The 18,601-nt window shown below is 46.5% G+C and overlaps 1 protein-coding gene across 4 annotated transcripts in view; it reads right to left on the bottom strand.

Annotated features, from left to right (window-relative positions):
- Positions 1-18,601, bottom strand: part of Kcnab1 (potassium voltage-gated channel subfamily A regulatory beta subunit 1) — a 313,546-nt gene that overhangs the window by 97,257 nt on the left and 197,688 nt on the right. For all 4 annotated transcript variants that reach the window (XM_048793903.1, XM_015486934.2, XM_048793902.1 and 1 more), the window contains one exon: positions 2,372-2,415. In XM_048793903.1, the coding sequence (XP_048649860.1) occupies positions 2,372-2,415 (44 nt within the window). The remainder of the gene's footprint in view (positions 1-2,371; positions 2,416-18,601) is intronic.

Genomic DNA, 18,601 nt, shown 5'->3' with positions numbered 1-18,601 from the left:
ACAGAGTAATTATTTACCATAAAGCCTGTTTTTAAAAAATGTAGGGAAAAATTGTTCCTGATAAGGAATCTATGGGGTCTTTCCAATTCTACTAAATACTAACAGGGTCAGAGCCATAAACTAAGCAAATGTCAAATCACCTTACACTTGGGGAGAGCAAAGGCCATGGTCACCTCCCAGGTCCCACCGGCAGGAAGAAGCCGTCCGTATCCCTCACACCAGCCCTGACCCATCCTCAGGACCCCATGCGGCACCCCTACTCACACCCCTCTCTGGAGTTGAGTCTTCTCTTTGTCTCTCCAGCCCTTTGGGCCACATTGGCTGTCCAGTGACCCTTGTTGGTGCCTGCTTCCCACATCTGCACCCCAGCCACCCCTTAGATGTCCTCAGCACCACAGCGGAACCCTGGGCCACCTCCCCTTTCCAACTGCCCCTCTCCAGTGTGCTCACTCCAGCAACCCTTGGCCCCTGCAGGACGCCTCAGTCCTAGCCACTTGCCACTGCCCCACTGCATCTTTGTCTTGCTCCTGGCTCATTTTCCTGGCTGTCATCCTCATTCCCCTCCCAAGTGACATCCAAGGTCCACCACTGCAATAAGCCCTTCCAGCTTCTTTCCTTCCTTCTTCCTACCTTATAAAACCCAACCTGGACCTGCGCAGCTGCACCTGGCAGAGAAACCCCACAACTACGATATGGTCTCACTGCACCTCCCTTAACCTGAGTCTTAAGCAGGACTCTCAGCCCATTCAGCCGCCATGATGCATGCCCTGGGTGGCTCGCCCCTCTGCTCTCTCCTCTCCTCTCCCTTCCAACTTCCAGGGCTCTTTCCCCCTCACTAACTCTGACAACCTTGCTTCTGATGACCACTGGAAACATGGTGGCCAGAGGAGACCGCCTCAGTGAGACACCTCCATGCCATCAGCACCCCCAGGCCCCAGCTGGCCTCAGAATCTGTGCTCTCTGCCTTCTTTGCCCACTCCAGCTGTGCTCCGTCCCTACTCCTCCTAAAAGCAGTCTTTTCAGTCACCAGTGGCCACCATGATGTGAACCTTACAGTCCATTCTCAGCCCCCGTCTTGCTAGATTTAGGAGCAGCACTTTGCAGTCCTGGGCCCTCCATCCTCCTGGGGCTCCAGGACTTCCTTCTCTCCCGATTCTCCCCACACTAGTTTCAGTTTACTTTGCTGGCTCATCCTCGTTTCCCCAGTTGTTCAAAGTTGGAAATCTGGGGCTTCTGATCACCTGCCTCACTTATCTAAGCTAAGCTCCCTCTTAGAGTTCTTGTCTCAGCGTATCACGACTTAGAGAGCACCCATAGGTTAATGACTCTGAATTTGCATCTTTGTCCCAGATTCCTTCTAAATTCCAGATTCATATGTCCATTTACCTAATTGACAACTTTTCATGGCTAATAGGCATTTCAAATTTAATATGTCCACAGTGGATCTGGTCTCTCCTCCCTAGCCCTTCCTTTTCTTCCGCATCTCATCTGCTAGGTTTTAATAGTTCAGTTCAGTCTTGGATGAGGCTCCACCCTTCCTGATGCTCAGGCAGAACATCTCAGAGCCTCCTTTGATTCTTTGCCCTTTCACACAGACCCCAGCAGAACACCTCCCAGCCCCCACAGAGGTCGCTGTGAGCTGGCCACTTCTTACATGTCCCCAGAGGCTGCCCTAGCCCAGGCTTTCTTGGGCTGCAGGTACAGACCCTGTGGTGTTGGGTGCCCGATGCTCAGGCCAACTCTGCCCAGGTCTGGGGGGATCCAGGTGCCTCAGGTCCCCCCATGTACTCAGTCTTCCCCATTTCAGTCACCCTATGCTCTCATAGCTGCCATCTCCAGTGGGGCCTCTTTCAATATTTTCATTTTCTGTGAGGAATAACATTTTTTTATACATATTTTATTTTTTTTTGCAGTGGTGTGGATGGAATCCAGGGCCTGGCACACGGTAGGAAAGAGTTCTAACTGAGCTATGTCCTCAGCTCTAGGAATAAAGTATTTTATTGATGAATATATGTGAACGGGCACATATGTATGTATCTCACCTTGCCCCCCGTATTTATAAAAGTATATAAAATACATAATGATATAGGAAAACAAGTTAGGTAAAGGAAAAATATCATGGATAGAAAAAAATTCAGGTGAGATGAGGGGCTGCTGGGGAGCATAGAGGTGCACCCAGGGGTCCTTTGTTCCACTGGGTGGGGAGGTCTGCAGAGGGGAGGGTCCTTCTGGGCAGGGGAAACCTTAAGGGGAGGGGAGCAGTGCTGTCCAGGAAACCTCCCTGTGCCTGGACCCACTGAGCCACGATCACCTCGACCACTCCCCAGCCTCCCACCTTCCAGCCACCCATCGAGACTGCCCGGGTACTCACCAAGACCCAAGCAAGAAACTCTGAGTCCTGATTTTCCAAGATTCCTAGAATGAAAAGAAAAAGCAGCACATGGTCATCATTGCTCCTCAGGTGGAACCTTGCAGCCCATCCATGAACATAGAATGCTCCTTGTCCAGGCAGGGGAGAGGCAGAGCCCCTGTGGCCTGGGGAAGCAGCTGCCTTTCCAACTGGCAAACTTGAGATCTGCCAGGCTCAGCACAAGGACCAAGCATCCCCCATGTTTCAGTCCCAAATGGTCTCTTTTCCAACTTGTTCTCTGCCCTTCTAGAATGTGAGTTCTTCCAGGGCAAGACACTTTCCCACCAACCTCCCAGCACCCTCATGGAGACTGACACACAGCTGGCTCTTCATAGATGCCTGTGGCCCATGACTGACAAAGTGACCTTCAAACCCAGCACTGTGTCCAGAGAAGAGCCCACAGCACTCTGGGGTTGTTAGAGTCTGTAAACAAGTCTGGATGGTGCCTGGCATATTGCCAGAGGGAGTGGTTTGTGAAGTAACGCCAGCTTGACTGAGAGCCATTAAGTGTGGAGATTCCTTATTGGTTGACTGATGTATCAAGTTTATGCTAATTAGATAAGCTGTGTGGAATGTATAAATACTGCTCCTGTCCTGCAATAAACGGCTTCCACTCCTGCTGTATCAACGTACACAAGTTATTTGTCACCCCCCTGATTATTCTGCTGCAGCCGTATCTCCGGCATGGGGTCACCCAGCCTGGATTCTACTTTTTAAACACCAGGTGACATAAAGTGACCACAGGGAGGTCAACAGTGCCTTTCAAAATGAGTCTCCTTTTCCTCCTCAACAATTTTGCTTTCATCCCAAAAAGCTTATCAAGGAAAAGAAGCACATTTTTCTTTCTACTGGCACCCATTTGCCTTTCCACCTGAGGAATCCAGATTCGGCCCGTTGTTCTGTCTTTTGACCGACACGTGGCAGAAGACAACAAATTGGGAGGGAGGAGAGGGCTCCCAGGAGCAGCCTGGGGTCCAGTCAAAGAGGCACAGCTCAACAGTTGTGACCTGGGGACAGTGCCTCCCTGTTCTGGGGTCGGACACACTTTTCCTCTTGCTGTCCCCTCGGCAAAGCCCACAGGCCTTCCAGCCAGTGATGCCTCTGCAGGTTGGCAGCCTGAGAGTGTGTGATCAGTACACTCGCCTGCACTAAGCTTTTTTTCTCCTGCTTACAGTGGCTGTCCTTAAACTGCCACTGAAGCCACACATGTAATTTCATAATGCAGTCAAAAGTGCATTGTGATGCAAAGGATTGGAGGACCTGGGGTTTTGACCCATGGTCACAAGGGGCCAGTGGCCTTGGGAAGCAGCTGTCCTTTTCCTGAGGTTCAGTTTCTTCAACAGTAAGATGGGGTAGCCAACCAAAATCCCAATGGCATTTCATGTAGAAATAGAGAAAGCAACCATGAAATTCATATGGAAAAATAAAAGACCCAGAATAGCAAAAACAATGCTAAGCAGGAAGTGTGAATCAGGCGGTATAGTGANAGCAGCACAATTCACAATAGCAAGACTGTGGAACCAACCTAGATGCCCTTCAATAGATGAATGGATAAAAAAATGTGGCATTTATATACAATGGAGTATTACTCTGCATTAAAAAATGACAAAATCATAGAATTTGCAGGGAAATGGATGGCATTAGAGCAGATTATGCTAAGTGAAGCTAGCCAATCCCTAAAAAACAAATGCCAAATGTCTTCTTTGATATAAAGAGAGTATCTAAGAACAGAGTAGGGACAAAGAGCATGAGAAGAAGATTAACATTAAACAGGGATGAGAGGTGGGAGGGAAAGGGAGAGAGAAGGGAAATTGCATGGAAATGGAAGGAGACCCTCAGGGTTATACAAAATTTCATACAAGAGGAAGTGAGGGGAAAGGGGAAAATAATACAAGGGGGAGAAATGAATGACAGTAGAGGGGGTAGAGAGAGAAGAGGGGAGGGGAGGGGAGGGGGGATAGTAGAGGATAGGAAAGGCAGCAGAATACAACAGACACTAGTATGGCAATATGTTAATCAATGGATGTGTAACTGATGTGATTCTGCAATTTGTATACGGGGTAAAAATGGGAGTTCATAACCCACTTGAATCAAAGTGTGAAATATGATATATCAAGAACTATGTAATGTTTTGAACAACCAACAATAAAAAAATTTTTTAAAAAAGATAGGGTAGCAATGCCTGGCATGGCATCCCCACTGAGGGGCAGGACGTGTCACTGTGTGCTGGCATGCGACGTAGTAAACAAATAGGAGGAGGAGTGCTTCTTGATGACATCCTACTCTGAGACCCCCCACCCAAGAGATGTGTTGCTAAATTCCCCCAATTCATGGATGTTTCCCACTGCAAGATAACTGTCGTGTAAGAAATGTGTGAGGAATGTCTAAGCTACTAAGCAGGAGGGAAAGAATTGGACTCTGTGAAAATGCTTTTCATAAGACATTATGCTTTCGGCAGATTCTCAGAAATCCACAGGTTGTGCAACCAGAAGACCTTTCTTTGTAGTCTAAACGTCTACTGATGTTAAGATAGGAATCTAGAGAAAAAGCTCTATAGTGGGGAGAATAAAAAAGACCAAATCAAAACCAAAACAAAGTACAGTATCAGTGAATGGCAGTCTTGAACTAGAGATGTTCAGCATGGAGGAGTCTCTAAGTCTCCCTGAGAGGCCAAAGTGTCCCAGCATGCCATGTGCTGAGATTGATAGAGAGGAGCAAGGTGCAGTCCTTCCCCCTGGGAAACCTCAAGTCCAACAAGGGACAGCCTTGGGGTGTGTCCCACGGGGAGATCTTTGGGAGCACATAGCCATGGGGAGCTGCACAGGTTTGTATTTGCATGACTTAATGCTTGTCATGGGGAAAAGGGACCTAATAAGGGTTTTCACGCAATTCTAATATCTTTCAGTGATTCTGAGAACAACAGGGAGGAGCAACTGGGTGCAGAACCCCACAGAGGGAGACAGTCCAGAGGTGAAGGCTTTAGACTCAAGAGGTTTTTCTAACAAACTAAACAAAGCAAGCTTGTGTCAGAGGATACTTAGGAGGAACAGCTCAGCACCTATTTGCCCTATTTTTCTGTGATAGTGACTTCAGACAATCATGATTACTCAGCTGTGGGTTTGGAAGACTGGACTTGAGAATTCAGCAAAAATGACTGCAAAGCAGTGAGAACTAGATAAATGTGGCCTTCCCCCCCGCCCAGCCCCCACTGCTGTTTAAACATGCAGGTCAGCTTTTCTGGAACAAAAGCCTGAGAAAAATCTGAAGTGTAAGGCAAGTTCAATTACAAATAAATACTGATGCCATGGTGCTAGGTCCCCACCTTGAGCCTTAGTGTTCTTATTCCTTTAACTCTTTATTTCCTATTTCTCTTCTCTAAATGTCTTTCTCCTCTAGTCAGAATGGTTAGGAACCATGTGTTCATTTTTAAAGTGCAGGCATTTTCCATGCTAGAGGCGTCGGGGTCATTTGGCTCATCGCCCTTCTCCGTCCTGGCTTAAGTCTTTGCATGACTTGGGTGACTCTTGACTCATGGTGCCCTTCACTCTGCAGATGGAGAGGGAGGAGGAACTTCCTCCAGTTCTGGGCATGAGATCCTGTCTCTGTTTCTGTTATTCAGATGACACACCTGTATCTTCCTGCCTCTGTCAGCGTCTGTGCAACATTAAGGAGAGAGGTGGTGACTGTCCAGCCGCTCCCCTCCACTGAAACCCTGCTGGATGACAGTAGCCCAGATGCCTCATGCATGTGACCTAATGAGTCCAAGGTGTGCCATTTGTTAACTTGTTTGTGTGGCTGAAACTTCAAATAATGACCAAGTTTACAATCTTGCTGGGCTGTCACCCCTCCCCTTAAGCCTCCGTCTCACCTATATGGAATCTTCACAAACACTTGTCTTGTGTGACATTCTGCAACCAAACTTCACATAATTTCATTTTATTTCATAGTTCCTCCGCATTTTCTCACCAGTGAGGCTACCTAAAAACACTATGAGCACATCAAATTTCCAATGTGATCAAATTCCTTTCCCATTGGATTCAAAATAGTCTCGCTGCAAAGGTCCACCTATTTTATCTGCATCAGATCTACCAGGAGCAAGTCTCACTGTGTTCATTTTTAGTATCTGCTCTGTTCAACTCAAAAATAAAAGCTCCTCTTTCCCAGGTGAACCTGAAATGCTCCATGGCTAATATTAGAAATGAATGACATCAATACGGGGGCACGGGGCCCTGGCTTTGTCAGTCAAATTTTGGAAATTCTAAACTTAAAGGTTCAGGAGAGGTATCTGGGCTTCTGGACGATGGGAGGTGGTGTCTCTCTTCTTCTGGGAGGCAGGCCCTGTGCTCTGTGCAGACGTAGCTAAGCTGCCTTTGTGGTAATGCCTAGTTCCCTGGCAGAGGCCTTAAATGTAATTCCTAGTGTCACTTTATGGAGCACCCATCAGCCTCTCTGCTTTTAAGGTGATAATGGCCTAGTGAGAACTGGAGTCAAGCGTCACCTCAGCACAATATCAATGCCAGTCTCCAGCTCACAGCTCTTTCACAAATCAAGGATGCTAAGAGCAGAAGATTAGCAGCCCAAAGGTGTTGTTTTAAATTGCTTGCTTTTGGATGTGTGCCTCTGAGACATGATTCCCAATTTTAAACTTCTGGGAAGAGAGGGGCAGCTAGATAAACATGTGTCTTGTGTTTACCAAGAAGCAGCTTGGTGCCCAGGACAAAATCCCTGAATCCAAGGTAGAGGTAGCAGGAGTGGATGGGAGCCACATGTGAGCAGCCCCGTGGCTGCATATGTTGGCAGACACAAAGCTGGTCTGACCTGGTTTCATGTGGTCAGATCATCACATCACTCCCCCTAGGGTTCTTATGGAAGCATCTCGCTGATCTCTCTACGCCACACTCCACTATCCATCATGCCTAACTCAAAATTGGGGTTTGGTGTTTTTTTTTGTTTGTTTTGTTTTGTTTTTTAAATAAGTGAACATTTAACTTTCTTGAAAAGTCCAGAACCAAAAGCATGTTCATTTGTCGGCCAGCTAGTTTTGATGGTTGCTTGGGGAAGTACATTTCAGCACCAGGAAGGTGATTCGAATGGCAACAGCATTTAACTTAATGGAATAACAGCTGCTCATCACCCTGGTAAATGCGTAATGACCCATTTGGAGGCCACAAGGCACATAAAGGATTTGGCTGTGTGTTTTGATGGCAGACATCAAGTTGCCCAGGAAACTTTTTCTATTCTTATTTTTCAGTAGCAACAAAGTAAGATTCTTCAGACTCTTTGATTTAAAGATTTAAGGTATTGCCACTTGTAAATTCTAACTAGGTCTCACTTGTTTTCTTGGGACATCCAAAATCATCCATTGACTTGAATCAATTCTAGAAAAGTCTGAAGAAGTATGGCAGAAAGACACTCTCCTATAATAAGTTGGTTCAAAAGAGATGTACCAAATGTCGTCAGCGTACTGAGCCTTGTGCCAGGCTTCAGGGACAGACGAGTAGCAGATAGTTGCTCTTTACATCATTGGAGGGGAGGTGGATGTTAAATATGAATTAGTTGTTTGATGATGTTCAATTTAATTTGGCCTGAGGATGCCTCCGTACTTTGAAACTTTGCTAAACAACACGCACACTAGCCAGAAGCCTACCTTCAGAGCCTGCTGCTGCAGCAGATGGTTGAGCACTGGCCAATCTCAGCAGAGGAGCTTCCGTCAACCTCAGGCAGACCACATTTAAGCAAGGCCCAGGCCGAGCTGTCTGCAGTTTGCTCAGCAAGCTGCCTCTGTTTTTTTGTGTTTTTTTTTTCAGTTTCCATCCATAGACGCTGCCTGCCCGTGGGGGGAAACAGAGATTTCTGAACCTCCTCTGCTTTTGAAGGCTGACTGAGAATTCTTTGCTCAGTTAAGTTCTGTTAAACTTCATGTGGCTAAAGTTTTTAACAATTTTAATAGCAAATAGAAGATGTCAATGTGGCATTGAGATGCTGGTGAAGCTGACCTAGTGTCAGGAAAAGTGACATTTAAACCGAGATGCAAAGGAGAGTGGGGAGTGACCTACTGAAGAAGGGCTAGTGTCCAGGCAGAGGGCAGGGTGTGCAAAGACTCATGGGAGATGCACAGGCCTGGAAGAACTGGAAGAACTGGAAGAACCTCAGGGCAGTGAAAGAACAGATAGCAAGGGGCAGATCAGGGGCCAGCAGACCCAGCGGAGCCTCACAGACTGGGCTGTGATCTTAGTTTCAATGTGAAGGAGTGATGGAGAGCTCCTGAAAAGACACACAGGAGTGGGGAAAGAGGGTTGAAGGGGAGCAAGAAGAAGAATTAGAAGACCACTTGCGTAAACTCAATGAGAAATAATGGGGCCTTGAAATCAGATTCAGTGGAGATAGAACAGGAAAGATTCCAGGCATTCTTAGAGGATGAAATCTGTAGGATTCAGTGTTTGATTGAATTTAAGATTGAGAGAGGAGCAAAGGGCCATTCTCGGGGCAGCTGGGTGAAGGGGGTGCTTCTCCCCGAGGGAGAGTTTACTGGGGCAACAACGGCTTGAACTCACCTTGGGGCACTTGGGAGTTGAAACACCCAGGAGGCACCCCACTTAGCTGCCTGGAGCTCAGAATAGGGAGGGGGGTTTCAGGGTGTGGAGAGTGACAGGCACCTTGGGCAGGGTCAGCTGCCAGAGGAGGCCCAGGACTGGCCTTAGGCTATAGATCTATGGTCAGTGGGCAGGAAGTCATGCTGGGCTGAGAAGGAGAGGTGAAGGCATGGGAGGGGACCAGAAAGTGCCCAAGTAGAAGCCACGTAGAAAGAGCTGGTTTCCACTGGGAGTGGGTGCCAGGAGGGCAGTGGCCTGCGCCCTCCGTGCCCACAGCAGTGGGCTGCTGGTGCCTGGGCGCATCCTCTTCAGTTGTGCTGTAGATGGGAAGCCCAGGATAGGGAGGTGTAGACACGACACCTTAGCTTTGTGTGACCTTGACCTTTAAGCCTTTAAAGGTGACACAGCCTTTAAGCCTCTTTCCTCATTTATAGTGGAGACTATAGTAGCTACTACTTTGTATTTTGAGGATTAACTGAGAAAGTGTAAACACAGCACCAGTCTACCTCACTTCCATCTTCAATAAGTTCAGTGGCTTCCTGCCTTTGTTATTTCTTAGGAAAAGTGCTACCTCAAACACTGAATCTGGTAGGGGCTGCCTCTGTACCTTGCAAGACATACTTCCTTGACCTAAAGATCCTCTTAGTGGGGTTCCAGCTGACCGGGTTTGTGTTGAGACAGTGAAACCTCCTGGAATTCAATGTGACTTGCAACTTATTCTGCAGAGTCATTAGGAAAGTGGGTGTCAGGGGAGACCCAGGAGGTGCACCTGAGTACATGAGGTACAGAAGGACCACACCTCAGTAGAATGAAGGTTGTGCACAACAAGCCTACAGCCAACCTCATACTAATGGGGAAAAACTGAAAGCATTTTCTCTAGAATCTTGAAGAAGACCAGGAGGTCCATTATTCACCATTCTTAATCAATACAGTACTAGAAATTTAAGCCAAAGGAATTAGGCAAGGGAAAGAAATAAAAAGGTTACAAACGCGGAAAGAAGGAAGTAAAATTATCCCTGTTTGCAGATGACGTGATTCTGTACTTAGAAAGCCCTAAAGATTTCACCAAGACTTTTAGAAATGATGAACAAATTTGGTAAAGTAGCAGAATACAAAATCAATATACAAAAATCAATAGCTTTCTATACATCAAAATGAACTCACTGAGAAAGAAATCAGGAAACCAATCCCATTCACAACACCCTTAAAGAAAAAGTATCTAGGAATAAACCTAACTAAGAAGGTTAAAGTCCTGTACAGTGGAAATTAAAAAACACTAATAAGAAATGGAAACCACTGGAAGATTAAAGACCTCCCAGTTTTTGGATTGGGAGAATTAATATTTTTCAAATGGCCATACTCTCAAAAGTGATCTACAAATTCAGCACAATCTCATCAGAATACTAATTTCTTTCTTCATGGAACTAGAAAAGAAATCCTGAAAATTCATATGGAAGCACAAAATATCCCAAACAATCAAAGAAATCTTGAGCAAAAAGAGCAATACCGGAGGCATTACAGTATCAGATTCCAAAACATGCCGCAGAGTTATCGTAATGGAAACAGGCACGTAGAAGAATGGAGCAGAAAGAATTTCGTACATCTTCAGCCAACTGATCTCAATACAGGTGTTCAAAACAGACACTGTAGGAAAAATCCAACTGCACAGAAAACAAAAACAAGAATTGACATATGGGGCCACATCAAATTTTGCAGCAAAGGAAATGATCAACAGAGCAAAGAGAAAGCCAATAGAATGTTTTTCAAAGATTTCCCACTATCCCAAGGCCAAGTTTGACCTGTTATAAACTAGAAGGGAGAATCCCCCTATTGAAGACCTCATACATATTACTCGCATCTCCCTCATTGGTGCGTATGCAATAGGCCTATGGTCAAGGCACAGGAACCTGTCAATCACCCGGTGCTTAGCATAAACCTCTCCCAGCAAAGAGGAGAACCAAGAACGCTGAAGTAATATAAGCCTAGACCCTCTCTGAGTCAGCTGGCTGATGTCTTTGTCGTGTCCACTCCCCTGTTGCAAGGGTGCAGTGTATCTGCCCCCAATAAACCCTCTCAATTCCTTTGTCTTGGTGAATTCTCAACACCTTCCCACCGACTGTTACCCAGGTCCCACAACAAGCACCCAAGATATCACCAGAGTTGGAAATCTGTTAACTCAGTCTTCAATCAGAAGAATCTAGAGCCTTGGTGTCAAGGGCATGTATTTTAGGGGTTCATGAACTTGTATGGAAACAAATCCATCTTTGTTTGTCACCAACTTTTAACTAAAAGTTAGCGACTCCTTCAATTATGAACACAGTCAAAGAAACCACAGGGGTATTCACAATAACTGTGACTTTGCCACCATTAGAAATGACTATTCTATCACATCACTTCAAAGGTCCCAAGAGTCATTCACACTGTTTACACTCATGGCCACTTAGAAATTGTGGTGTTTCAACCACTCCTGCCTGGAACTTGTTATTTCATACATTAATAAGGAAGTGCATATATTACTAGGACATAAATATAGTTTTAAAATATTTTGAAATGTTTTTCAATTTAATCGGAATTCTGAGCATTTCATATTATGTATTTAATAGTTCTTTTTCTAAGACGGAGTCTGTAGGCTCTGCTAGGCGTGCCAGAGGGATTCATGAATCAAGAATTTCACATGCAGATGAAAAGTTGCTACAAAACGCCTCTCGGTAGGTATTCCCATCTGTCACAATGTAATGTGGGTTTACGAGCATCTTTTTTTTTTCAAACTTGGAGGGAAGACAATTCTGTAAAGTTTTTGAAAAGCAAAATTTAATGTGCACTAGCCCACTACTGCTGGTTAAAATGTTGCAATGTAGTAACAGTGTCCATGCTTACTATCTATCCCTGCTTACTTATTTAATTTTAGTAAGTTAAAAAACATTTCTCAGGCTCTTAGTGGATTTACTTCCAAACTAAGGCCTGCTGCTTCCATTATCTCTACTTGGATGAGAATCCCTGAACTCCAGGCCAGGCCTCACTCAGTCCCTGGCCCACTGCCTGGCCTTCTATGACCAGTGAACAGAGGAGAGCATCCACCCACCCTAGGACTGCAGGGCTCAGCAAGAGGGGTTTGACTTCCACAGGGCTTGTCCATTCAACCATGTCATATTCCACCTCAAGTTAGATTTGTATTAACACGAAATAATGTTTTCTTCCTAAATGGTGAAGCAGGTTTGCTGTCCCAGAGATGTGCAGTGCTGGTCCGATGGCTTTACTGAGTGGCCCTGGACACCCTCTGCTGTCGGGTTTGAGAGGCCAGGTTTGTGATTAGCAGCCATTCACACCTTACTGTGGAAGAAGTCCAGAGCTTTTTCTTACCTCAGTTGGGATGCAGGTAGAGGAGGGACCAAGCCCCAGAGCCTAAAGTGCTAAATGTCTGGGAGAGACAAAAGATGGGCTCACATAATAAGAAATGGCTTTTTGGTCTCTGTGGAGTCTCAGGAGCATCTAAGCATCTTTTTGTATGAAAGTGAGGTCTGGGGACCCTGGATAGCCAAGACAGGGGCTGGTTTCCAAGGCCCTTAACCATGTGACTAGATGATTGGAATTTTCACCCCAAAGGACAGAGTTCAGAAGCTCCTGGAGGCTGAGCACATGGAGGACCCCCAGTGGTGTGTGCCCCTGCATCCCTCCTCCACCTGGTCCTGCACATCCCCTGCACCTGCTCTTGCTGGGTTGTGCCCTTTTATAATAAACAGGTAAATAGTAAGCAGAGAACTTTTCTGGGTTCTGTGAGCTTCTCTAGCCAATGATGGAACAAGAGAAAGGGGTCATGGCAACCTCTGATTCACAGCCAAGTTGGACGTGCATTGTGGGAAGCTGCAGCTAGAAAGTGTATCTGACGTGGGAGCCTTGGGGGATGGGGCCCTCACTTTTGGGGGGGGGGGCTGCACTGAACTGAATCGCAGGCAGCTGGCATGGGGGAATTGAACTCCACAGTGCTCACAGGTATGTTCCATATGGAGCATTGAGAGTGGAGGAGGAGAAAACAGCCCTCCCCCCCAATTAAGAAAGGGAAGGCTAATGGGAGGGTGAAGGAAGAGGCCCAAAGGGAGTGGACACACTTTGCCCCCTTCCAGATTCTTCTAGGATCACACTGTCCTAGGTAAATATCATCCGCATGCACATTTGCTATTTTCAAAGCCGAGAAGAGAGAATCTGAAGGTTTTGGAGTTGTCTTCACCCACTGGTGATGGTTTATTTTCCAAAGACAAGGTGAGGGCTTCTCAGGGGTCTGTGTGCACCGAGAGAGCCAGAGCTGGTTTCCACTGGAGGGAGCTGCACAGCTCTCCAAGGCTGAATAAAGCAGAAAGCTTCTGAGCGGGAGTTTCATGCTCTCGCAGGTCTCTCGTGCCTGTTTTCTGTGGGCGAATCTCCTGTTTTCTCTGCGCACTCAGTAGTGCGGCGGAGGCTGGGCCTGGAGGAGGGTGATATTTAAATATGCACTAATCAAAGGTAAATGCTTTTAGCCAGAATGCAGGAACTTGCCTTTCATCCTCCTTGACAGGAGAACAGAAAATGAACATCGGTTTCCTCTGTGCCTATATCCTCTACATCTGCTGCGTGTGATCCCGCTGTGTAGCTCTGCAGGGCAGCGGCTGTGTCCAGTGCAGCTCCTGCTTCCACACCCAGCTCAGGGCTGCAGGTGTTCAGTGACGCTCATGGTGGCTCCCGTGATGCCATCGCCCCTCCCTGGAGACGCTCTGGCTAGCATGGCTCTGAGTCCCCTGGAAAACCCTCGGTGGTGGAGCGTAGTTGAGGGCAGGAGTGGCTCCCTCCCCCTCTCAGCGACACCTTGGGAAACGTATGGAACCTCCTGTGCCCCATCTGCTCCCTGAGGATAAGAATAGAAACTGCCTCACAGGCTGGTTGTGGAGATGCAGTGGGGATCGCAGCATTTGAGGCAGGCCTGGCGGATGGTGAGCACGCTCCTAGGGTGAGCTGCCCTTAGGGGAGCGTGGGTGGGAACCCAGGCTCTGCTCCTGTAGCCCAGCGTTCCTTCTCTGCCTACAGATTCCCTCTAATGCAGAGTGAGTTTCTGTCCCCTCCTTGGGTGGAAGGACACAGTAAGCATTGCAGCTTTTCACTCTTCTCTCAACAGTGCAGGCCTGAGGCTTCCCTCTCCTAACTTCACTGGAGGCTGGAGCTTGGGAACTGCTCAGCAGGACACCTTCTGTCCCCATGCAAAGCCTTCCTTTGGGTCCCCTGCCCATCTAGCTACCAGTGGTCACTGTTCGGATGGTGGGAGCGAGGGCCAGAGCTCAAGGATTTACAGCCTCAGCTTGAGGCTGGAATTAGCAGGGCTCATGACCAAGGTCTCTTTCCATGTTCGGCTCTGACCTTACTCTGGTTCCTGTCAGTCCAGCACTTCAACCTAACCACAGGTCACCTCATCCAAATCCTCAATGCATACCTCAGCTGTGGACCTCCCATTCCCTAAAAGGGTGGCAAGGCTCAAACCCCAGAGATCTCTTTGTCTCCACCCTCTCTTTTGGCCATAACCAGACAGCAAATCCTGAAGAGTTCCCATCTATAGATCCCTCAACTCCATCCCAGTTTCTTTAGAGCTACTACCAGGTTAGACTCTGATGATCGATGGCTCTTACCTGCTCTTCTGCCTCTAGATTCCCTCTTGTCCTTCCTGTTATCTCTCCTCAGCCTCATCACCATAGTTTTGTCATTATAACTGTCATACACATCTTATTACCTATTCTCAAATCGCCGAGTGCTTGATGGTGGGATTTATCTTGACCTCCCGGTAACACATAGAGGTGCAAGTAAATATTTCTCCAGTGAAATGAATGATCAAATGACAAAGTCTCAGAAGTTCTCTTTACTTCCCTGGTATGAAATTCCAGAGTTAGATATTATTTTGCTCTTAATTCTTTTGAGTTCAGATTGACTACTAAAATTCACTGTCCTATTCAATATCATAGTGCAATCAGGCAATAAAAAGAAATAAAAGGCACGAAGGATTAAAAAGGAATAAATAAAACTGTCTCCATTGTGAACAACATAATTATCTATGTAAAAAAAAAGTCCCAAAGAATCTCCTAGAATGAATTAGTGACTTTAGCAAAATTGTAGGCTATAAAGTCAGTATATACAAGGCAATTATATTTTTAGCAATGAATGAACAACTGGAATTTGAAATTTAGTAGAAAACTATTTACAACAGTATCCTAAAAATAAAATATATTTATAAACCTATCAAAATGTGGACAGGACATCTGGGCATTTTCCAGTTTGGGATGTTTGTGAGTAAATGTTTGATTATTTTCTGGTAACCTGAGACTAGAAGCAGACCAGTGAAAAATGAAGCTACTGTATTACAAACGAATGAACTGCCACCCGGTAGGAGGTGGGGCTCGAGGCACCTGGCCTAACTTGGTAAAATGGTCTCTGGACTGGATCCTTAAACTAAGGACAAACAGAACTGCACACAAACACTGTATCTTCACTTGGCAAATTTGTTTCCCACAGAGTTAAGAGTTAGAAATTCTGAAATTAAGGTTAAGTACTGGAGTTGACCAAAAAAATATAGTGAGAAAAGCCTTGAACAGGAGACCCGAGGTCTGAGAAAAGCAGAACACTAAGGGCTTCCTGAAGGCTCTATTTGAGTTCCTCAGGGAACACTCTGGTGTTTTCTTTTTTCCCGTCTTTCTCTCTCAGCACACATGTGTTCAGGTGGCTGACACGCATCGAAAGCTGGGCATGAACTGGAGACTGACCAGTGCTCTACTCTCCAAAGACTCACCCCAAACTGACCTGGTGGCAAAGGGACACCATTGCCTAGGATGGTCCCTTGGGGCCTGCTATAAATGGCTGGAGTTCAAGCTTGGCTTATCTTCATGTCTACCTCTATTTTGGTCTTTTATTCTTCCTGATAAAGTTGGTATAAAACAACTTCCTTAGTTGGTTACATCCCAAAAGTAGGGAGTTGTCATCTCCATCTGTGGGGACCAGCAGAGAAAGGGTCTGATGGAAGGCAGGAAGTTGCGCCCCCTTGTGTTGACCAGGAGGACACTCACCAGGCATAGGAAGTGTGGCTGCATCAAGTGTGAAGTCTCCCTATCAATCCTGACTTTACCTTTCCCAAAGGTACGTGAGGGAGGATCACTCATGTGATACTGCAGGACCACAAATACATCAGGCAAATACATTCTTTAAGACCTTAAGATAAAACTTTACTTCAATTCTCTTGAAAATGGAATCAGGGCTACCTGTTCTTGGGTGGAGAAGGGGGTATGTGAATTTTTATTACTGCAAACAAGGTTTTAAAATTGACTTCGTGCATTTTGAAGTTAATCACTACATGACAGCTATAGAATCCTGGGACATAATCTTCCTTTATGCATTGATGAATTAATCCATCCCAGAAAATTAAAGTAATAAATCCCAGCTGTTTAGAATTGCTACTGATACTTTATTCAAATTGAATGACTTAACTGGTCCTAAGTAAGATTTAGATGACAGGAAGTCGTAGGATGCAGCAGTATTGATAGCAGAATAGCTTTGGATTGGAGAATTCTTTGATGTGGCTCCAAAGAAGTCAATACCCTGCTGGAGCCTCATCACGATGAGAAGGGAAATCGTAGTGGAAAGCAGGTGCCGTCCACAGCATGGCAGCCAAGTCGCTGGTTACTTAGTAAAAGCTCCAGTTATACTCACTCTTGGATAGCTCAATGCCAGGCTTGGGCTCTACCTGGTATCCCTGGGGATATTAGCAAAATAAAACACACAGCTTTGACTTTGAGAATAAAAGCACAGTCAATCACAAAAGATGTTTGTTTTTTCTTTGCTTATTAGGAAAAGGTAAATGTGTGCTGGTTATTTTATTTGGATTCAGCTTAATAGCAGCGACGTTTAGAGCACCTGCCTCCGGCAGCACCTGTCTGGGCTTTACACAATTCACACGTGCAAATGCATACCACTCTGTGGCGCAGGTGCTCTTGTCCCATTTTCCCTACAAGGAGCCTGAGAGAGGTTAGTACAGACCCTGGTTCTGCATACCTGGCAGATGTGGAATGAGGTCACCAGAGCCAGGGTGTCTGCTACAGTGTGTGCTCTTTCTTTTGTCCCACACTGCTGCCCCTGGTCTGCCCACCTAAAATAGCCCAGTGATACAGGGATACAGATACCAGTGATACAGATACCTGGCTCTGAGACCCAGGATGGGGGCCTGCCTGCTTTGGCCATTTTCCAAGGACCAGAGAAGGGGGAAATAAAGGCTGCTACAGCTGTAGCTGATCCTGCACATGCTTCCTGCGCCGTCCCCTGTGTCCTGTCCCTCCCCCACTGTAGCTTTCTGCAGTCTCTCTCTGACTGATGTCTCCGCAGTGGTGGGAGTGGGTGAACTGCCACTCATCCTGTTCCTCTCCTGATCAGCCCTCAGCTAGAAATGACATGGTAAGAAAATAAAGCAGAAGGAAATTTACAACTTGAATGGGTTCAAAATTCATTAGAACTGATTTCAACCTGTTATTATTGTGTTTTTTGGAAAGAGAAAAAACTGAAGTCATTTGTGTGCCTTGCTGATTGGAGATGGGGTGAGCAGGGTGGCTGGGAGAGATCATGGTTACCACCTGTGTTAGTGAGCTTCTCTTTGCTGTGCCCAAAAACCCCACAAGAAAAACTTTGAGGAGGAAAAGCCTATTTTGGCTCGAAGTTTCAAAGGTTGCATGCATGGTTGGCCAACTACGTTGTTCTCAGTTCAAGATGGGGCAGAACATCATAGCAGAAGGGCATAGAAGAGAGCACTGCTCTGTTCATGATGCCAGGAAATAGAGAAAAGGAGAAGGGGCTGCAGGGAAGATGCACCTGTCCAGGGCAGCCCTGAGACCCCCCTCCTCCAGCCACACCCCACCTGCCTACAGTTACCACCTAGTCAGTCCATCCAAACTAGGATGGGCTGATGAGGTCACAGCTCTCACAATTCAGTCATTTCAACTCTGAATATTCATGCAGTAACATGGGGGCCCTGGGGGACACCTCACATCCTAAACATAATGCCTCCTGAGGAGCATGGGGTGCTTGGAAGAACTATGCCAGCCTGCCTAGCTAGCATGAGCAGTAATTTTCAGCACAATGCATCTCAGTGAGCACCTTGGAGCTGCCAAGGGCAAGGAGTTGGGACGTTGGTTGGAGTGAGTCACATTTCAGAGGTGGATTATTTGTTCCTGTATTTACTGGGATCCTATTAGGAACCCACTGGGAGGCAGCCTCTGTCCTGGGCACAGGGATATGGCAGTGCCCCAAATACACCGAGTCCTGACCTCATGAGAGCCACATTCTGGGGTGCTAAGAGCCAAGTATATGATGCATGGCATTTTTGGTCGAAAGGTGACGCCAGCTAGCCATTGAGATGATATGATTATGTTAAGATTTGCATTCATATGGATATTGGACTCCTGCTGTTCACCTAGGCCGGCTACGGGACTCCTGGAGAGTTCCCATTGGTTGGGGAAGTACAGTAGGAGGGAGTTCCGGGGGAGGAGCTCTCTCTGCGGTCCGGGAGGAGGCCGTGTGGGTGGAAAAAATCTTCCCGGGCGGTACC

This window comes from Marmota marmota, unplaced genomic scaffold (genome assembly GCF_001458135.2).
Source record: "Marmota marmota marmota unplaced genomic scaffold, marMar, whole genome shotgun sequence".
Classification (NCBI taxonomy): domain Eukaryota; kingdom Metazoa; phylum Chordata; class Mammalia; order Rodentia; family Sciuridae; genus Marmota; species Marmota marmota.
The sequence above is the reverse complement of the archived record's forward strand: the minus strand, read 5'-3'. Positions and strand labels throughout refer to the sequence as shown.